General features: G+C 37.9%; 1 protein-coding gene across 2 annotated transcripts in view; it reads right to left on the bottom strand.

Moving 5' to 3' along the window:
• The window catches only part of KPNA1 (karyopherin subunit alpha 1), a 65,060-nt gene that overhangs the window by 25,473 nt on the left and 24,996 nt on the right, over positions 1–14,591 (bottom strand). For both annotated transcript variants that reach the window (XM_076347701.1, XM_076347711.1), the window contains exons 7-11: positions 9,195–9,283; positions 7,240–7,339; positions 6,506–6,669; positions 5,275–5,353; positions 4,350–4,475 (exon numbers count right to left, since the gene is read on the bottom strand). In XM_076347701.1, the coding sequence (XP_076203816.1) occupies positions 4,350–4,475; positions 5,275–5,353; positions 6,506–6,669; positions 7,240–7,339; positions 9,195–9,283 (558 nt within the window). The remainder of the gene's footprint in view (positions 1–4,349; positions 4,476–5,274; positions 5,354–6,505; positions 6,670–7,239; positions 7,340–9,194; positions 9,284–14,591) is intronic.

Below are 14,591 nucleotides of genomic sequence, written 5' to 3'. Positions count from 1 at the left end.
CATAGAGACTGGAATAGATCTGGCTACGGTCTATGACCTCTATAGGAGCTATCAAGCAATTTGGAGGGACTGGGAGGAAAGGAAAATAAATTATTTAGTTTAGAGCTGCATCTAGTATTTTAGAATTCCTTCTGTAAGGAAAATCAATTCTCAAGAAGTAATATTTTAATTCATCACAATGTGAAATTAATTTAGAGAAAGAAAAAAAAAATACCTCAACTCACAGATGAAATAGGTTCATCCATGAACTTAGTTAAATCAGATATTCTTCCCAGATGGGAATTATCCTCTGTCCTCACAGCTACTGAAAACAGACTAGGCTTTTATTCTCCATTTTACCATATGATCATCTTCAAGAAACACTTTACCAAATAGCATTTTCCAACCTCAGAAATTATTTTAAAGTGTTTTTCAGCTCAAATGTTTACAATGATTTTGACATTGAGTAGGAGTTGTCTGAAGTAATACCTCAGAGAAGGAGTTTTCTGAGAAAAGGAGATATATCAACTCTGGAGCTGAAAGGAGGTTTCATCGCACCGTGTATCTCACATGACATTCACTAGGTTGAGACTAGAAACTAAAGAATTAGAGCCTTTCTGGAATTTGTTGCACATCTGTGATGAGACTTTCCTTTCAGCATGAGATAATCATTGCAATTACACCTGCAATTGCCAATTTTACTTCCAAGAAACAGTGGCCTTGAGATCTCCAATCAAGCATGTTGTAAACATTATCCAATGTCCTTTACTTCGCAACTTTCCTCTAACAGGCCTCCTTCTGCAGTTCCAAAAATCTAAGCCTCATGATGGACATGATTTGCAATATGTCATAATTACCAGGATAATTATCTCCAGCTCAGAATCAGAAACACTATTTTTTTAATCTCATTTTTATAACTGCCAGTACAGATTGAATTGTGTATGCACTTAGGGCAGTCAGTGTTTCACTATATAGCATGTGCATGCTTGGAGTTTGAAGGCAGCTCAATTACTCTGAATGGGGCCTGAGGGATACTTAAATGAACTATAGTTTTCACTTTTGAGAAGCTGCTTCTCACATTTTTTCCCTGGACTTGAGTAACACATCAACATGCTTCCAACCTTGTCTGTGACATATCCTAAGGCAGCTGCTTTAAGCTAGATTCTTTTAAATCTACATGTATTTTGGTGATTTGCTTGACACTGTGTTTTCTTCCTGATGCAAGAATCCTGAGAAAGAAAGCTTCTACCCGCACAACCACAACAACTATTTTTCTATGCAGATTTAAGGGGTTTTTTGTACTTCTAAAGAATCACCTGCCAGAAATAAAGGTGCAATATTAATGGCTCACAGCATTAATTTCCCTCTCCCTTCCTTCCTACCTCACCTTTCCAAGTCACAAAGCAATTCTAATCTGTTCTCAGTAGAAAGGCGGCTGATCTAAACTGGTGATAAGCCACCCCAAAACCTTTAAGAACTACTAAACACACACATGCATAGATGTACCTAACAATTTTGTTTAGCTAGATCAGGCAAATTTTGTTTTAACAAAGAGATTATTTTATCCTTACTTGTTTTCAAATAAAGATGTGACAACAGTTTAGAAGACAGAGGATTACCAAGGGTGTAGTTAAGACTTTCCACCTAAAGCCTTACTTTTACATGTCTGAGTAGCAGATATCAGGTGTAAAAGTACTGTGCAAACAAGGACAGGCACTTACTTCTTCACTTGAACACAGGATGACATGGTACAGTGAATACTTATGTAGAAGTCACAGAAGTGAATACACTATTGAAATAGCTTCTGGTGCACTAGAATTTAAGTTACCTCTAGGACTCCTTACAACTGTATCTTCAGTAGATCAAGAATATGAAAATATAGATCCTGAAGTTTTGAAAAAATGCTCTAATAACCAACTTTACTTTCTATTGCCACTTCCGGTAACGTATTTCTTTATGGAATGACTTGTACAGGTATCTGGGTTTCTCAAGCCCTTTTTTTTCTTAAGTCTGCAACATTCCTATACAATTGTGCATCCTGAAGCAACTCTCTGATAGACTTGGGAAAAAACACAAAGTTAAGACAATGTATTGGGCTGGATTGTTCCCCAGAAAATACTCTTAGGCTTTCCAAGAAAAGCAGAAATGGCCTTCTAGAGAGAAAACACTGCTCCTCCCTGTTTCTAAGGAGGTAGCAGCATGGATAAAGCAGCCAAAAGATTCTTCACTGCAACAAAAGCAAAGGCAAAAACATTTTTACCTTAGTACAAGCAGTAGTAACTACCTTCTCTGCACTGCTAATTGCACAGCAATTACAATTGCTGATGCAGGAAACAACAGTGGTACAGTTGCTGATTTTACACAGCACTTTTTGTTAGAAATTCAGCTAATCCACAGATTAACACGCAAGCCACAATAAAGGCCGAATCAAAATTCTTGGAGCTCTACCAAGGTTAGATTAAGTAACTGACAAAAACCCATGATCTTCAGTGGTAAAAGTAAAATCTTGACTGAGAAAGCCAGAGCAAATACAACTGTAGGAGGTTTCCTTGCTCGCAGTTCCACTTCCATCTTAGTCACATCCTTATATCAGACAAGAAGGACCTACACAGCTTTCTACCTTTGTAAGTTTTGTTTTCCTGCTTACACGCTTCCTAACATAAGCATCTCTGAAGTTAGATGAGCATTCACTCTTAATTCCAGGAAGCTTAGCAGAGACTGAGTTATCTTCCACAGAAGTATTAACTTTATTTCCTATGCTTTCTGAGATGAAGACTTCATTCAAGGTATTAAGGCTTTACGCTGCCCCTTCAGCAGCTGAATTTCTTTGTAAGGGAGAATGTATAACCAAAAGATTGCAAGTGCCACCTGCAAAGGATATAATACACTTTTTCCTCAGGAAAAACATGCAGCCTTTTTACAATCTCCTAAAGTTTTCTGCAAAAAGAGAAGTAATTCCATCCTTTGAGTGAAGAGGGTTAACCACTTCATGCTAATTCTGATCATATAGAAAGAATAATCGAGAGCCGTCAGATAGAAGACTAGCAAGTGTCAGGCTGCCTTCCAAGGAAAAGGATATGGAGGAAAGAAGTACTCCTTGGCCACTTTTGCCAATGTATTATGGGACTTGGTTTACTTTCTGTGCAAACATGCATTGTTTCTGCCTGGTTACTAATGAGTGAGACATATTTCTGATGTCTAATATTTCTGCTATTTATTTCTATTCCTCAAAGAATAGATATGCCCAACTGGACTTCCACGCATCCTCTACAATCTCTGAAAATATTCTCTGTATCCAGTGAGGGAGAACAGCATTGAGAAATATAACTTCAGAAGAATTAAATTTGATTTACATGAGGAGACTTTCATTCAACTGCCTTGATAGGAACCTTGTATATTTATCAGATAAAGCCTGGTTTCACTACAATCTGTTTTTCCATCACTTCTGAAAAAGAGAAAGAATGAGGCATTGTCCTTAAAAGCCAAGCAAAAAATTCCCCTAGTATAGCTGTTCAGAAAAAACTCCATATCCAGGGAAAACAAAATATATTTAGCAGTTTCTTCTTTATCTAGTCAAAGAAAAAAATCTTCTCTGGGGAAGAGATGGTCAATCTCTCATTTATACCATCTGGAGACAAGTCCTGGGAATTCTTCCTGATGGCTGACGCTAACTCAGAACAAAGATGAGGTCTTTCGGAGGCCTAATTGTAAAGACTGACATACGCGAATGAGACTTTCATTTGCTTCTTTGTGCTATCACGTAACATGAAGGGATTACAAAATTCGGTATAGTCAGAAAGGACGAATCCCAGCGCAACATGTTAGATATTAAACTGAACAATAATGGAGGATAAGTAGCAATTTTAGATTTGGCTAAGCACAACTGCCTGTATCAGGAATTACAAGAAAATATAAACAGGAATAAAGTCTTTTACAATGTAGGTGTCCGTATCTGGTGGTGAAATCAAGAAACATGTAAAGTTATTTGAATCTCAAAGTTTGTAGCTTACTCTTTTCATACTTGAGAATTTCTGTATCTTAGTGATTGTCAAAGGCATGAAGCAAATTATTTAAGACAAGGTTTTCTTGACCTTAGCCTCATTTTGTCATTCTCTAGCATGACCATCTCCCCCCTTATAATCTGTAGATGATTATAAAATTAAATAATTTGAATGAGAGATGACTGGGCAATTGAAATATTCTAATTACGCACAGAGCCTATAACATACTTCTGCTTATATGTAATTATATATCTGTGACTCTGTATACATACAAATATGCACTTTACACACAAAAAACAGTGTACCGCCTGATGTGTGTTTCTTCTAGCCTGCAAGACAAAGATTACTGATCATAGCTGAAAAGGTTACCTGGATTTGGGCTCTGTTTCCAGCTGTTATATTAGATATTGTCCAGCATGCTTCCTTTTTGATAGATTCTTTTGGGCTGCTTAGCAAGTGCAGTAAACTCTGCAGTGCTGAACAATTCAGAATTACCTGAATACAAAAGGAAAAAAAAAACAACAACCAAACAAACCACACCTTAGAGGAAATTTAGGATAAAGAATCACAGGAACAAGGAATACAATGTCTTCAGAATCTAAAAAGCATATCCCATCAGATGATCCCAAAAAGTTTAAAAAAAAAAAATCAAACAAACAGAACAAAAACCCAGCAAGAACTAAGAAATAAATGTTTGCAGGAAAGCTAATGAGCAAAACAACTGAGTAATTCAGGTAAGAGATCATGCCTTCATTATGATTTCAGTGTGGCCTGAACACAAGAAGATACTAAGCCCATTACGACCAAACAAAAATAAGATGACAGTATTTTCCTGTTGTCTTGTTTTCTGTATTTTTGTATACTTTGAAGCTCCAACTACTTCTGCTTTCCGCATCAGCTGGCACAGAGGGGCAGACTGTTGCCAGTGTTGTGGCACCCAAAATCTCACCAGACAGAACGTGACAGGCCTTCGATGGCCCTACCATGGCACACCATTCAGCATAAAATTCAGCCTAAGAGGCAGACTTGCTTTAAACAAACCAGAAAAAAAACCAAACCTCAAAGGGTATTGCACAGCTATATACAAATCCCAGACATAGCTATGTAAGAATCACCAGCAGTTCAGGACTGAACAGGAAAACTATGAAAACTACCACATGTTTTGAGGCAACTAGCATCATCAATCCTTCACTTTCAAACTTCAAAAGGAACAAGAGGAGGTGTTTGTGAATAGGTTACCACAACTAACAGAAAGATGAACTGCAGTACAACACAAGAAAAAGTCAATTCATACCTGGGTCTGGATATCATCTCCTGTGACGATGTTCCCAACAGCTCGTAAGGCAGGAGATACAACTTTGTAGTCGTTGTGCCTAAAATTACCAAGGAAAGATCTAAGTGTTAACCACCCTGAAGCATCTCCATCTTTACATCCTCAAAGAAGGAACATCCATCAGCCAGGGGAAAACTTCCCTGCTAAGCCTGACTATCTCACTATCTGAATCAAAACATTCTGATTTTAAACTACTGGTAAGTCTTTCTAGGGTTTCTAAATATTTAGGCATTTAGATATCATTCAGCAGCATAAAAATAAAATATGAGATTAAAAGAATACAAATACTTCAGAGTATAGGCATCCTTGGGAGGGAAAAAGTAGTCAGCTTTAATTATGAAACACACTTAATGAAGCACCCACAAAGGCAAAGAATGAGACAGAAGAACACAGATAGAAGCTGTGTGTTTAACCCATACAGCTATTTGATCATCTTCTGTCATCTTATGCATCCCCCCATCATCACTGTTAAATGAGGATTGGAATAGGGAAGGTGAAGTAAGGATTTTTTTTCTCAAACGAAAACACTTCTTTATAAGAAGGTACCTTAGGTAATACATTCTATTTGTTAATCCAGCATCAGATTTGCTTTACTCTTAAAAGCCTTAATAGTCTTTTTTATTTACATCACTGAAAACCATTATTTCTTGTTCTTAGGTAACTGAATGCTCCACGTCCTGAAGAAATGGCTCTGAACAAGGCCAGTTTCCCTGACCCCAACTCCCACAGCTACACTTTACTGCCCAAAGTGCGCATATACTCTTCTACAGTAAGGATTTAGGAAATTATTTACATTTCAAGTCCCTGGTACTGTCAGTTCTAGTAAATTTTACTATTTCTTACATTTCTACCTTTTATATCCTTCAGCAATTTCACTGGTAGGTAATTATAACATGGACTTCAATGGCACAGAGAAAATTCCAGTATATATCATGGATTTTATAAAAATGCAGCTGTTAGGTGCAGGAAAAAAATCTCTTAAGAAATAGCAAAACTAGTACAAGAGAAGTTCCATTGTTTCTGTTACTCATGACAAATAGAGAAGACTGAACAGAGGCAGGTAAAATTAAAACTCAAATCTTGCTTTTTGGAAATTACATTTCAAGACATATCTAATTAAACTTCCTATTGCTGGAACCTTGATTTTAGGAAAAAGAGTGGATAGTACATTTGCTCAGAACAAATTTCTTACATCAGCAATTCCACAAGTCTTCTGCAGACTCCTGCATCAATCACAGCCTGGATTTTATCATTGGGGCCATCAGACAAATAAGACAAAGCCCAGCAGGCATCAGCTAATACATCTGTATCATTGACAAAGAGCAGCCAGGAAAGCACACTAAGACAAGGTGAAACCTGTAAGACATTAAGAGGAGATACATACATTGTACAGTTAAAAGGGCCAGAAGATCTATTAACATGTCAGTTAATTTTGTATGTGACATTATAGGACTAGGCACTGGCATCTCAAGGTTCAATACTCAGAAAATTTCAGACCTAGGTAGCACTTCCGTGCAGGGCTGTAGCCACACAAGTACAGAGGAGCATGTCAGCAGAAAAGCACTATGAGAATTCTTCAGCCTCTACAGTACAATGTCTGGCAACTTAAACTCATACTTGTCCGCTAAGATGTGCCGTACTTTGCACTACAGCAGCCAAGATGTACAGAGTTTTGTTCCGCTGTGGGATGGTCATCTCCAGTACAGGAACAGTAAAAAAGAGCTAGGAGGCAGCTATATTAGAACAGGCGTTGTGAATGTCTGCCCAAAGGACTAAATACATTCAAAAACTTCATCTGTAAGAAGCCCATACATTGTTTCAGAGACATCCTGAAATATTTCTACTATTTAGCTTCAGTTTCACCACCCTTACTGCTCATTTGGCTACCACCACCTCACAACGCATTTGCTTTCAAACATCTCTTACCTTGGCAAAATCTGGAGGAGGATTTTTCCCTCTGCAGAGGTTGGATAGAGCCCATACAGCATTTCGGGTCATAGTGAGACGGTTCTGTTTTGAAAGCAATCTGAAACAAACCAACAAAAAATTTTAACCTTTGCTTTTGAAAAAATGAAAGCCAGGTAACCCTGTAGGGTCAACTGCATGAATCATTAAAATAAACTCAGGCCCACATTTTAACATACACCAGGGCAAAATATGCTAGATTTTTTCTCTATAAAAATACACCCGGAGAAAAATCATGCTTGATGGCTGGATACTAACACACATGCTAGACACATGAATCCTAGTATCCCGACAAGAACAATAACCATTACACTAGAAGTGTGTTCATTTAATTGCTTAGATACTGATGTGGCAGATTAACAGCCAAAAGGTGCAGGAACTGTGACAAAACTACTCTAAGTAGAAGGATGTGCAGGTAGTTTTGGAAAGTACTCTCTTCAGTGAGCTGCATTTTTACGTCAGCCTCAGACTATCAGCCCCACTTTTACACTTTTGTATGTTAACTAGTGAAGGAGAATAAAACTTATCCTCAGAAAACATGTATAATCAGCTTTTGGGTTTCTCAAACATTCAAGACAGTCACGTATCTCACAGCAAGCACCGTTTACAGACTTTCTATGCACACTGGCTCCAGTCCCGGCATACGAAAGCCTTGCCCACTGGGTTCTTGTTAGAACATGATTCTACAGACCACCCCAAACCAGTCTCTTCCTGCCGTTGTTAAGGGGTGGCATCCACACACCAGCTGCAGGGTTCAACTTCTACTCCGTTAGACACAGGAAGCGCAATGATGTGATGAACTGTAATACTGACACCTTCATGAGATCTGTATATCAAAACTGCCCTCTCACATTAGGACTAACACTGACCAAAGCTGCGCCAGCCACTGTTACACTGTGACTCCCCTTATGTGAGATCAATCTGAGCACTGACAAAGATGTCCGTGGAGTTGGTTAAGTCAAACACAGTGTGAAGCCTCTAAACAAGGCATTTTCCTGACAACTTAGAAATTACCAGCCATAGTGCTCTTTGGCCTAGGAAGAATGCGGTAAGGCAAGACCTAGTTTTTCCACAACTGTAACAACTCAGTTTCTTTTTCTCATAGCCATCCCACACTGTACAATGCCTTTATGAGAGCACTGGAGAACTCCACTGCCGCAAACAGAGTTTGCAAAGGACAGAGACTGAGTAATCCTAATTTGGACATGACTAGACAAGATGGTGTCACTGTTTCAGCAGTAATATGGTCCTTCAGCAGAGGACCATCAAGATAATTAGCAGAATAGAGAAACGACACACAACGGGAGGGTTAGACTGGATTTGTTCAGCCTTAGAAGGAGACTGTGTAAGGGGAGATGTAACTGCTGCCTACAACAGTTTAACAGGTGGATACAGAAAAGAAGCCAGATCCTTCTCGAAGGTGCATAGTGACAGGACAAGAGGCAACTGTCACAAGGTAAAACATAGAAAATTCTGATTCAGTATCAGAACGTTGTTTTTCACCATGCCATGGTCAAATACTGCAACAGATTGCCCCAGGTGGTTACAGAATCTACCTTTGATGTTCCAAATTTGACTGGTTAAGTACTTGAGCAATCTAATCTGATCTCACCTGCTATGAAGAAAGGCTTTGACTAGATGACCTCCCAGAGGTGCCTTTCAACTTAAATTATTCTATGACACTATAATAATCCCAGGCATCCACCCACTTTGTAGAATAAAATAGTTCCAGCTTAGCTGCTCCTAAAACACGTTTCCATTTTAGCTCCATTACAAAAGTAGTTCAGGAGCCCCCATTAAAAAGTCTGATTAGTCCACAATAAAAAAAACATTATTATTCTTCAAGGTAAAAAACGAACTTCAGTCTTACCAGACACTCAAGCAAAATTCTGGAAAATATATTAAAACAGACTTACTGCAATAAAGGGGGCAGGATATTACAGTCCAATACATAGTCTCTGCACATAGTGCTGTCTCCAGCAATGTTGCCAAGAGCCCATACTGCCTGCAATGAAAACCAGAATAATAATTGCTTTTATTCTCACAATTCAACCAGTTTAGTGTATGTATTAGAGTGGGAGATACTCTGTTCTCACTGTTAGATCCTGGACAATGTATAGAAGGGGAATGCATTCTGTTTGAGTATTACATATATACACCCAAGCTCATTATATGATTCAGGAATATTTACACACATCTAAGAGGAATATCAAAACAGCCAACATGTATGTCTCCAAAGACTTCGCAGGCAGACATAACCTTGCTCTGTCCACAATAGAAGAGATGAGCTTATCTCCTCAGGCTTATTAACATACTAATAATACACTCCTCCTGGTTGAGAGCTGGTTCAAGTCCAGATGTTCATAGCACACATCAAGCAAGTTTGTATCTACCCAAAAATGTTTGTGAGGAACAGCCTGTATTAGTATTTCCTAAGAAGCCATAAAAGCATGCGTTGTTTACACAGTCATATTAAGAATGCTGACACCAACTAAGATGAAAATGAGAATCTATAAGCAAGATAAACCAATAATCAGAATCAAAGAGTTCAGATGGGCATTGGCATATATTCTTTAAGAGAAAACTATACAAAGACAGAACCAGTGTTGCCTATTAAGACATATGCATGGCAAAATGGAAGGTATTTTCTCCCTTGGACGTCAGTACTACTGTAACCCTTCCTTTTGAGAAGAAAAGATCTAAAATACCAGAAGATAATTAAAGAAGCATGAAATCCATCTTCTGTAATATGGTGAGAATAAAAGATTTGTTTTTGATTTATATGTTTCGTCAAGTGGTATTTTTTGGTATCACTGTCCACTAGTATGAGAGCTATAACTAAAAAAAATTACAAGTAGTCTATATGAAGTATAAAAGCCATTTTATGAATTCCATGTAATTTATAGACAATATTTTGTCACACAAGAAAGTGTATGAAACTCACATTTGCTATTTATTTCAAGTTAGCAGAGGGCTAAGTGTCATATCAAATAGATACGTGTATCTCTTATTTGTTAAGACGCATACAATGTCTACACAACCACTGGAAATACTTCCAATACCGCACATAGAGGACAATAGCAATCCTGTTTATCAGGGACAGCAGCTGAATGTCCTCCCCAAATTTCTCTTCAGTTGAAGACTATGTATTTATTTGCAGCAAAATGTGTTACAGTGCATAACTATTTCTCCAACTGAACGTACATAAGTTCCCCACACAAAATAAACATGTTTTTCTCTCCACATCTCTACTTGAAATAAATTACTCCTCTAAAAAAATTGACAGAATAAGCCAAATTTGTTACCTAAAGGAAATTCTCGGACATTCTGAAATAAACTTATTTATTCATTATCAATATAATGTCAATTCATTTGTTGCATTAGATTTCTACTATAACATGTTTTTAAATGGTGGCAAAAACATGCTACTTTAAAAAACAGACTCCAACCACTCTAGAGGCCCAAAACCACTAGCAAATCCTGCAAAGTTAATACAGCTAAAACCACATGTATATACAAAATGTAGATACAGATGTCAGCTTGCTAGATACAAAATAAAGAGACTCCTCTGTACCAGTATTACCAATAACACCATAGATAGATCCATCGGAAGTCCCTAAACTGCAAGTTGTTAAGAGACTAGGAGACTATTCTCGGGAAGGATTAGTTTGTTTTGTTCTCCTACTGCTTTCCAGGCTTCTGCTGTGAGCCACAGTCAGAGACAGGGCACCAGGCTATACTGACCTTTGCTGTGAAACAGTACAGCCATCACTACGCAATGTCCCCCCAAAACTGATCTTCATCATGAAAACTTACTTTTCTTTCCAATTCTTATTATTTTACAACTGTTGTGACAACAGTTTGTGTGAAATAAAAGTATAACCTTGGGTCTGGCAGCCTCATGGACTCAAGACAGAGAAGGCAGCTACTGGAAAAATTTAGCTTAAGAGACAGAACGTATGCCACCTCCTGCAAAATGTCATTCATATTAGAACTGTAAGAAGCCATGCTCATTGCTCACTGCAATGCTTGTATTTCTGCAGCAATGAGAAGCCCGAGGAATGAATCAAAGATTTCAGCTGGTTCTAAATAAGCTTGTGGATCTTCTAAAAATGTTTAAGGGTGAAAAAGGTTAGAATTTGCAGTAATTTCCTTTTATTGAACACGTGGGTAACTTGGGACACAATTTCCTTGTCTGGACACCCTTACACACATTAAAACACCCCTGGAAGCCGTATTTCACTTGCCCGTGGACTTTGTTTCTGCCATTATTGCAAAATCTATTTTTAGGGTTGACAACAGTGATAATCACTTAATCCAAGAATCCATTCTGACCCTGAATGACAGACTGGTTTTGCAACAGCAAATCCCACATCAAAAAGTCTGACCAGAGAAGTCAAATAGCATCTCTACTGCTTTCCCACTCTTGATTTTTTTATGGCAAGAGAAGTCTGGCCAAGTAGTCTGATACCACAGGACCTGGTAAGAGAGGATGTTGCAAGAATTCCTTGTAATGCTAATGACTGATACAATACAAGATGCAAAGAAATTGAAGTATCTTTAGAAAACTATGCAAGGTTTCATTCAACAAGGTAGATGTCTTTCCTTAAGGAATTACTTCAGCTCTTCAGATAAGTGAGGAACATAAGTCAAGCTCATTTAAACTCTTCTCGTCAGACACTGCTATAAATACAAAGCTCTGTCATGGTTCCTACAGACAACATGTGAACAATGACAAGTGTGTTCAGGGTTTATTTGTCTAAATAATGTTCAATGATTTCCATTGGTTCTTTTGTGCACTCCTCAAGATGCAAATGGCTTGCCTGCCATAACATTTTGGCCTCATTCTACACATCCCAAATGTTTTTATCTTCTTTTCTGGATAGTTGCAGAGGTAAAAGGATATTTAATTCCATTAGATTTCAGAGTTTATTAAATCAAAAATATATTTGACTCTCAAAAAAATTCCATTTCAGTACTTTACAATACCTACATCCAGACCTGAAGATGAAAAGAACCTGTAATTTGCAGATTTGTAGTCTGACTTTTTAACCAACATCTTGGTTAAAGTTGCGTGTAAATTGAAAATGCAAATGCTGCCTTGGTCAGTTGACAGCATCTGTTTATATACACCTGTATAAATTTCCATGTACTGCTAATAGTGGAGTAGGGATTGTTGCACATCTCCAGTTTATTTTACTCATTATTAACCTCCAGTGTTTTTTCCAGCAGTGGACAACTTCAGTAGTCAGTAACAGTAAAGTGCAAGTTTTGTAGAGTACTGTTAAGCCATATGGTGCCTTCTGTGAATAATCCATGTGCTTTCTGACAACCCTCCACTTTCCCCTGGGTTCTGAAGGCCATTATTTCATTAGGCCTTTGGATATTTAAACCAAGTGCTAAACCAACCACCAACAGTGTGTAGAGTCTGTGCCTCTTGGTGGAGAAGTATTACGAAGTGAGAATCAACACTTTCTCTACTTTTGGCCGCTGACTTGGGAAATGGATGTAATGCTGGGATGAGGACTGTGAAGATTAGCTTTCATACAAGTGTGATTGGGTAAGTGGACACAAGGAAGGATACCAGAAGGCCAAATTCCTAGGAGATGACTTCTAGTATGCCCCAACACAGAAAACACCTTTCTTTCAGTGGCTGGGTGGTCATAGTTCCTTATTTCTCACATCTCATCCACCCAAACAGAGAAAGCAGCTCATACTCATGCCTCAACTGTTTTTCCTGATTTTGATTACTAAGACCTAGTTAGTAGGACTGCTGAAGTAAAAGCCAAACAGAACTTGGACACCAGACTCACAGGTCACCTTTGCCAAACAAATGATGGTTACCAAAAGGAATAACAATACAACTAGAAATGGAAAAATACTGAGGGAAAAACATGTGGGTTGCTTTAGCTGAAAACACAGATGTTCCCAAAGGAGAACAGGGCAGCTGGGGATGCTCCTGCTACCGGCTGTCCAGCAGAGCACAATGACACATATCTGTCACCGTGAGATGATCTCAATCATCTCAGGGAGCGTAATGCCTTGCATGGTTTTTGAAGGAAATTCAATGTTCATCAAGGAAACCCAAGTTGACATCTGGGTTTTCAATACCTCAGCAAGGGCACTCAGGAGAGAACTGCAGCTAAGACACTGCTGAAGCTAGATCAACCTTAAGCACGTCTAAAGGGCTTTGATGGAGTCCTTCACTATAAATAATTTCAGGCTGACATATCTAAATTTCTAGATGTCTTTTGGAAGAAAAAATTGTGGTAAGTGGAAGAAGGCTAGGACATATGCCACTGACTAAATCTAAAAATCAGTACACCAAAACCAGAAATAGGCTGGGAGGGGAGGGAGATGTAGCCAAAGAGTTTTTCATAAATAATGGAGATCTAGCTTCTGTAATAAACTCCGTCTCTTTGATGGGAAAAATGGATGCCAAATGGTTTGACCACTGATCACAGGGAATAGCTGAGAAAGACTGATATACAATGCAAACAATGAAAGAGTTAAAGGATGGTAGGGTAATTAAATGTCAGCCTGCATTGCTTAATGTGAAACAGATCTTGTAAAAAGACACAAGATATAATTTCATTAAAATACATGTTGTTAAATAAACATAGTTATAAAGATTCCCTCACACTGACTTCTATAAAACCGCTGATTTAGAATCACACCAGACTCAGAAACTAGCATATGCAAAAGAAACAGTGCAACACGTTAGATTAAAATTGGCTTATAAATATGAAAAAACTGCTGAAAAAATCACGATCAGATAGGGTAAACTGGTATCTGTTCCTGAGCCACTGCTAAGGAAAGTCTGAAATAAAAGATAAATTCAATGGTGTAAGTCTGTAAGACTTACTCTAAGACAAAAACAGTGGATAATGATTAGCCAGTAAGCCAAATTAAAGTAATATTAAATACGAATTGTTTTTTAATTTATGCTATGATACATATTCAAAATTATATTACCACTTACATTTCCTGCTACAGAATTACTATCCCACTTAGCATAATAAATGGCTTACTAAACACAGCCTTCAGTATTTCTTTTTCTCTTCATCCTTTACTATATGGTCGTAGGGCTAGGTTTTGGCCTATCTGCCCTGAACATGTAGTTATATTTTCTGTATTTTCCTGTATTTTTGTAATTTGTTGCAAAGGTAGCAGGAGTTCTTGCAAATAATAATCTTCACAGTACTACTGAGAGAGAAAATAAGAATCATCATTTTACAGGGGAGAAAATTATGGCCAAATATCTTCCAGCTTCAGAAATCCAGCCTGAGAAGCCCAGATCTGCCCAAAACACA

The sequence above is a fragment of the Aptenodytes patagonicus genome, chromosome 1, assembly GCF_965638725.1.
Source record: "Aptenodytes patagonicus chromosome 1, bAptPat1.pri.cur, whole genome shotgun sequence".
Lineage (NCBI taxonomy): Eukaryota > Metazoa > Chordata > Aves > Sphenisciformes > Spheniscidae > Aptenodytes > Aptenodytes patagonicus.
The sequence above is the reverse complement of the archived record's forward strand: the minus strand, read 5'-3'. Positions and strand labels throughout refer to the sequence as shown.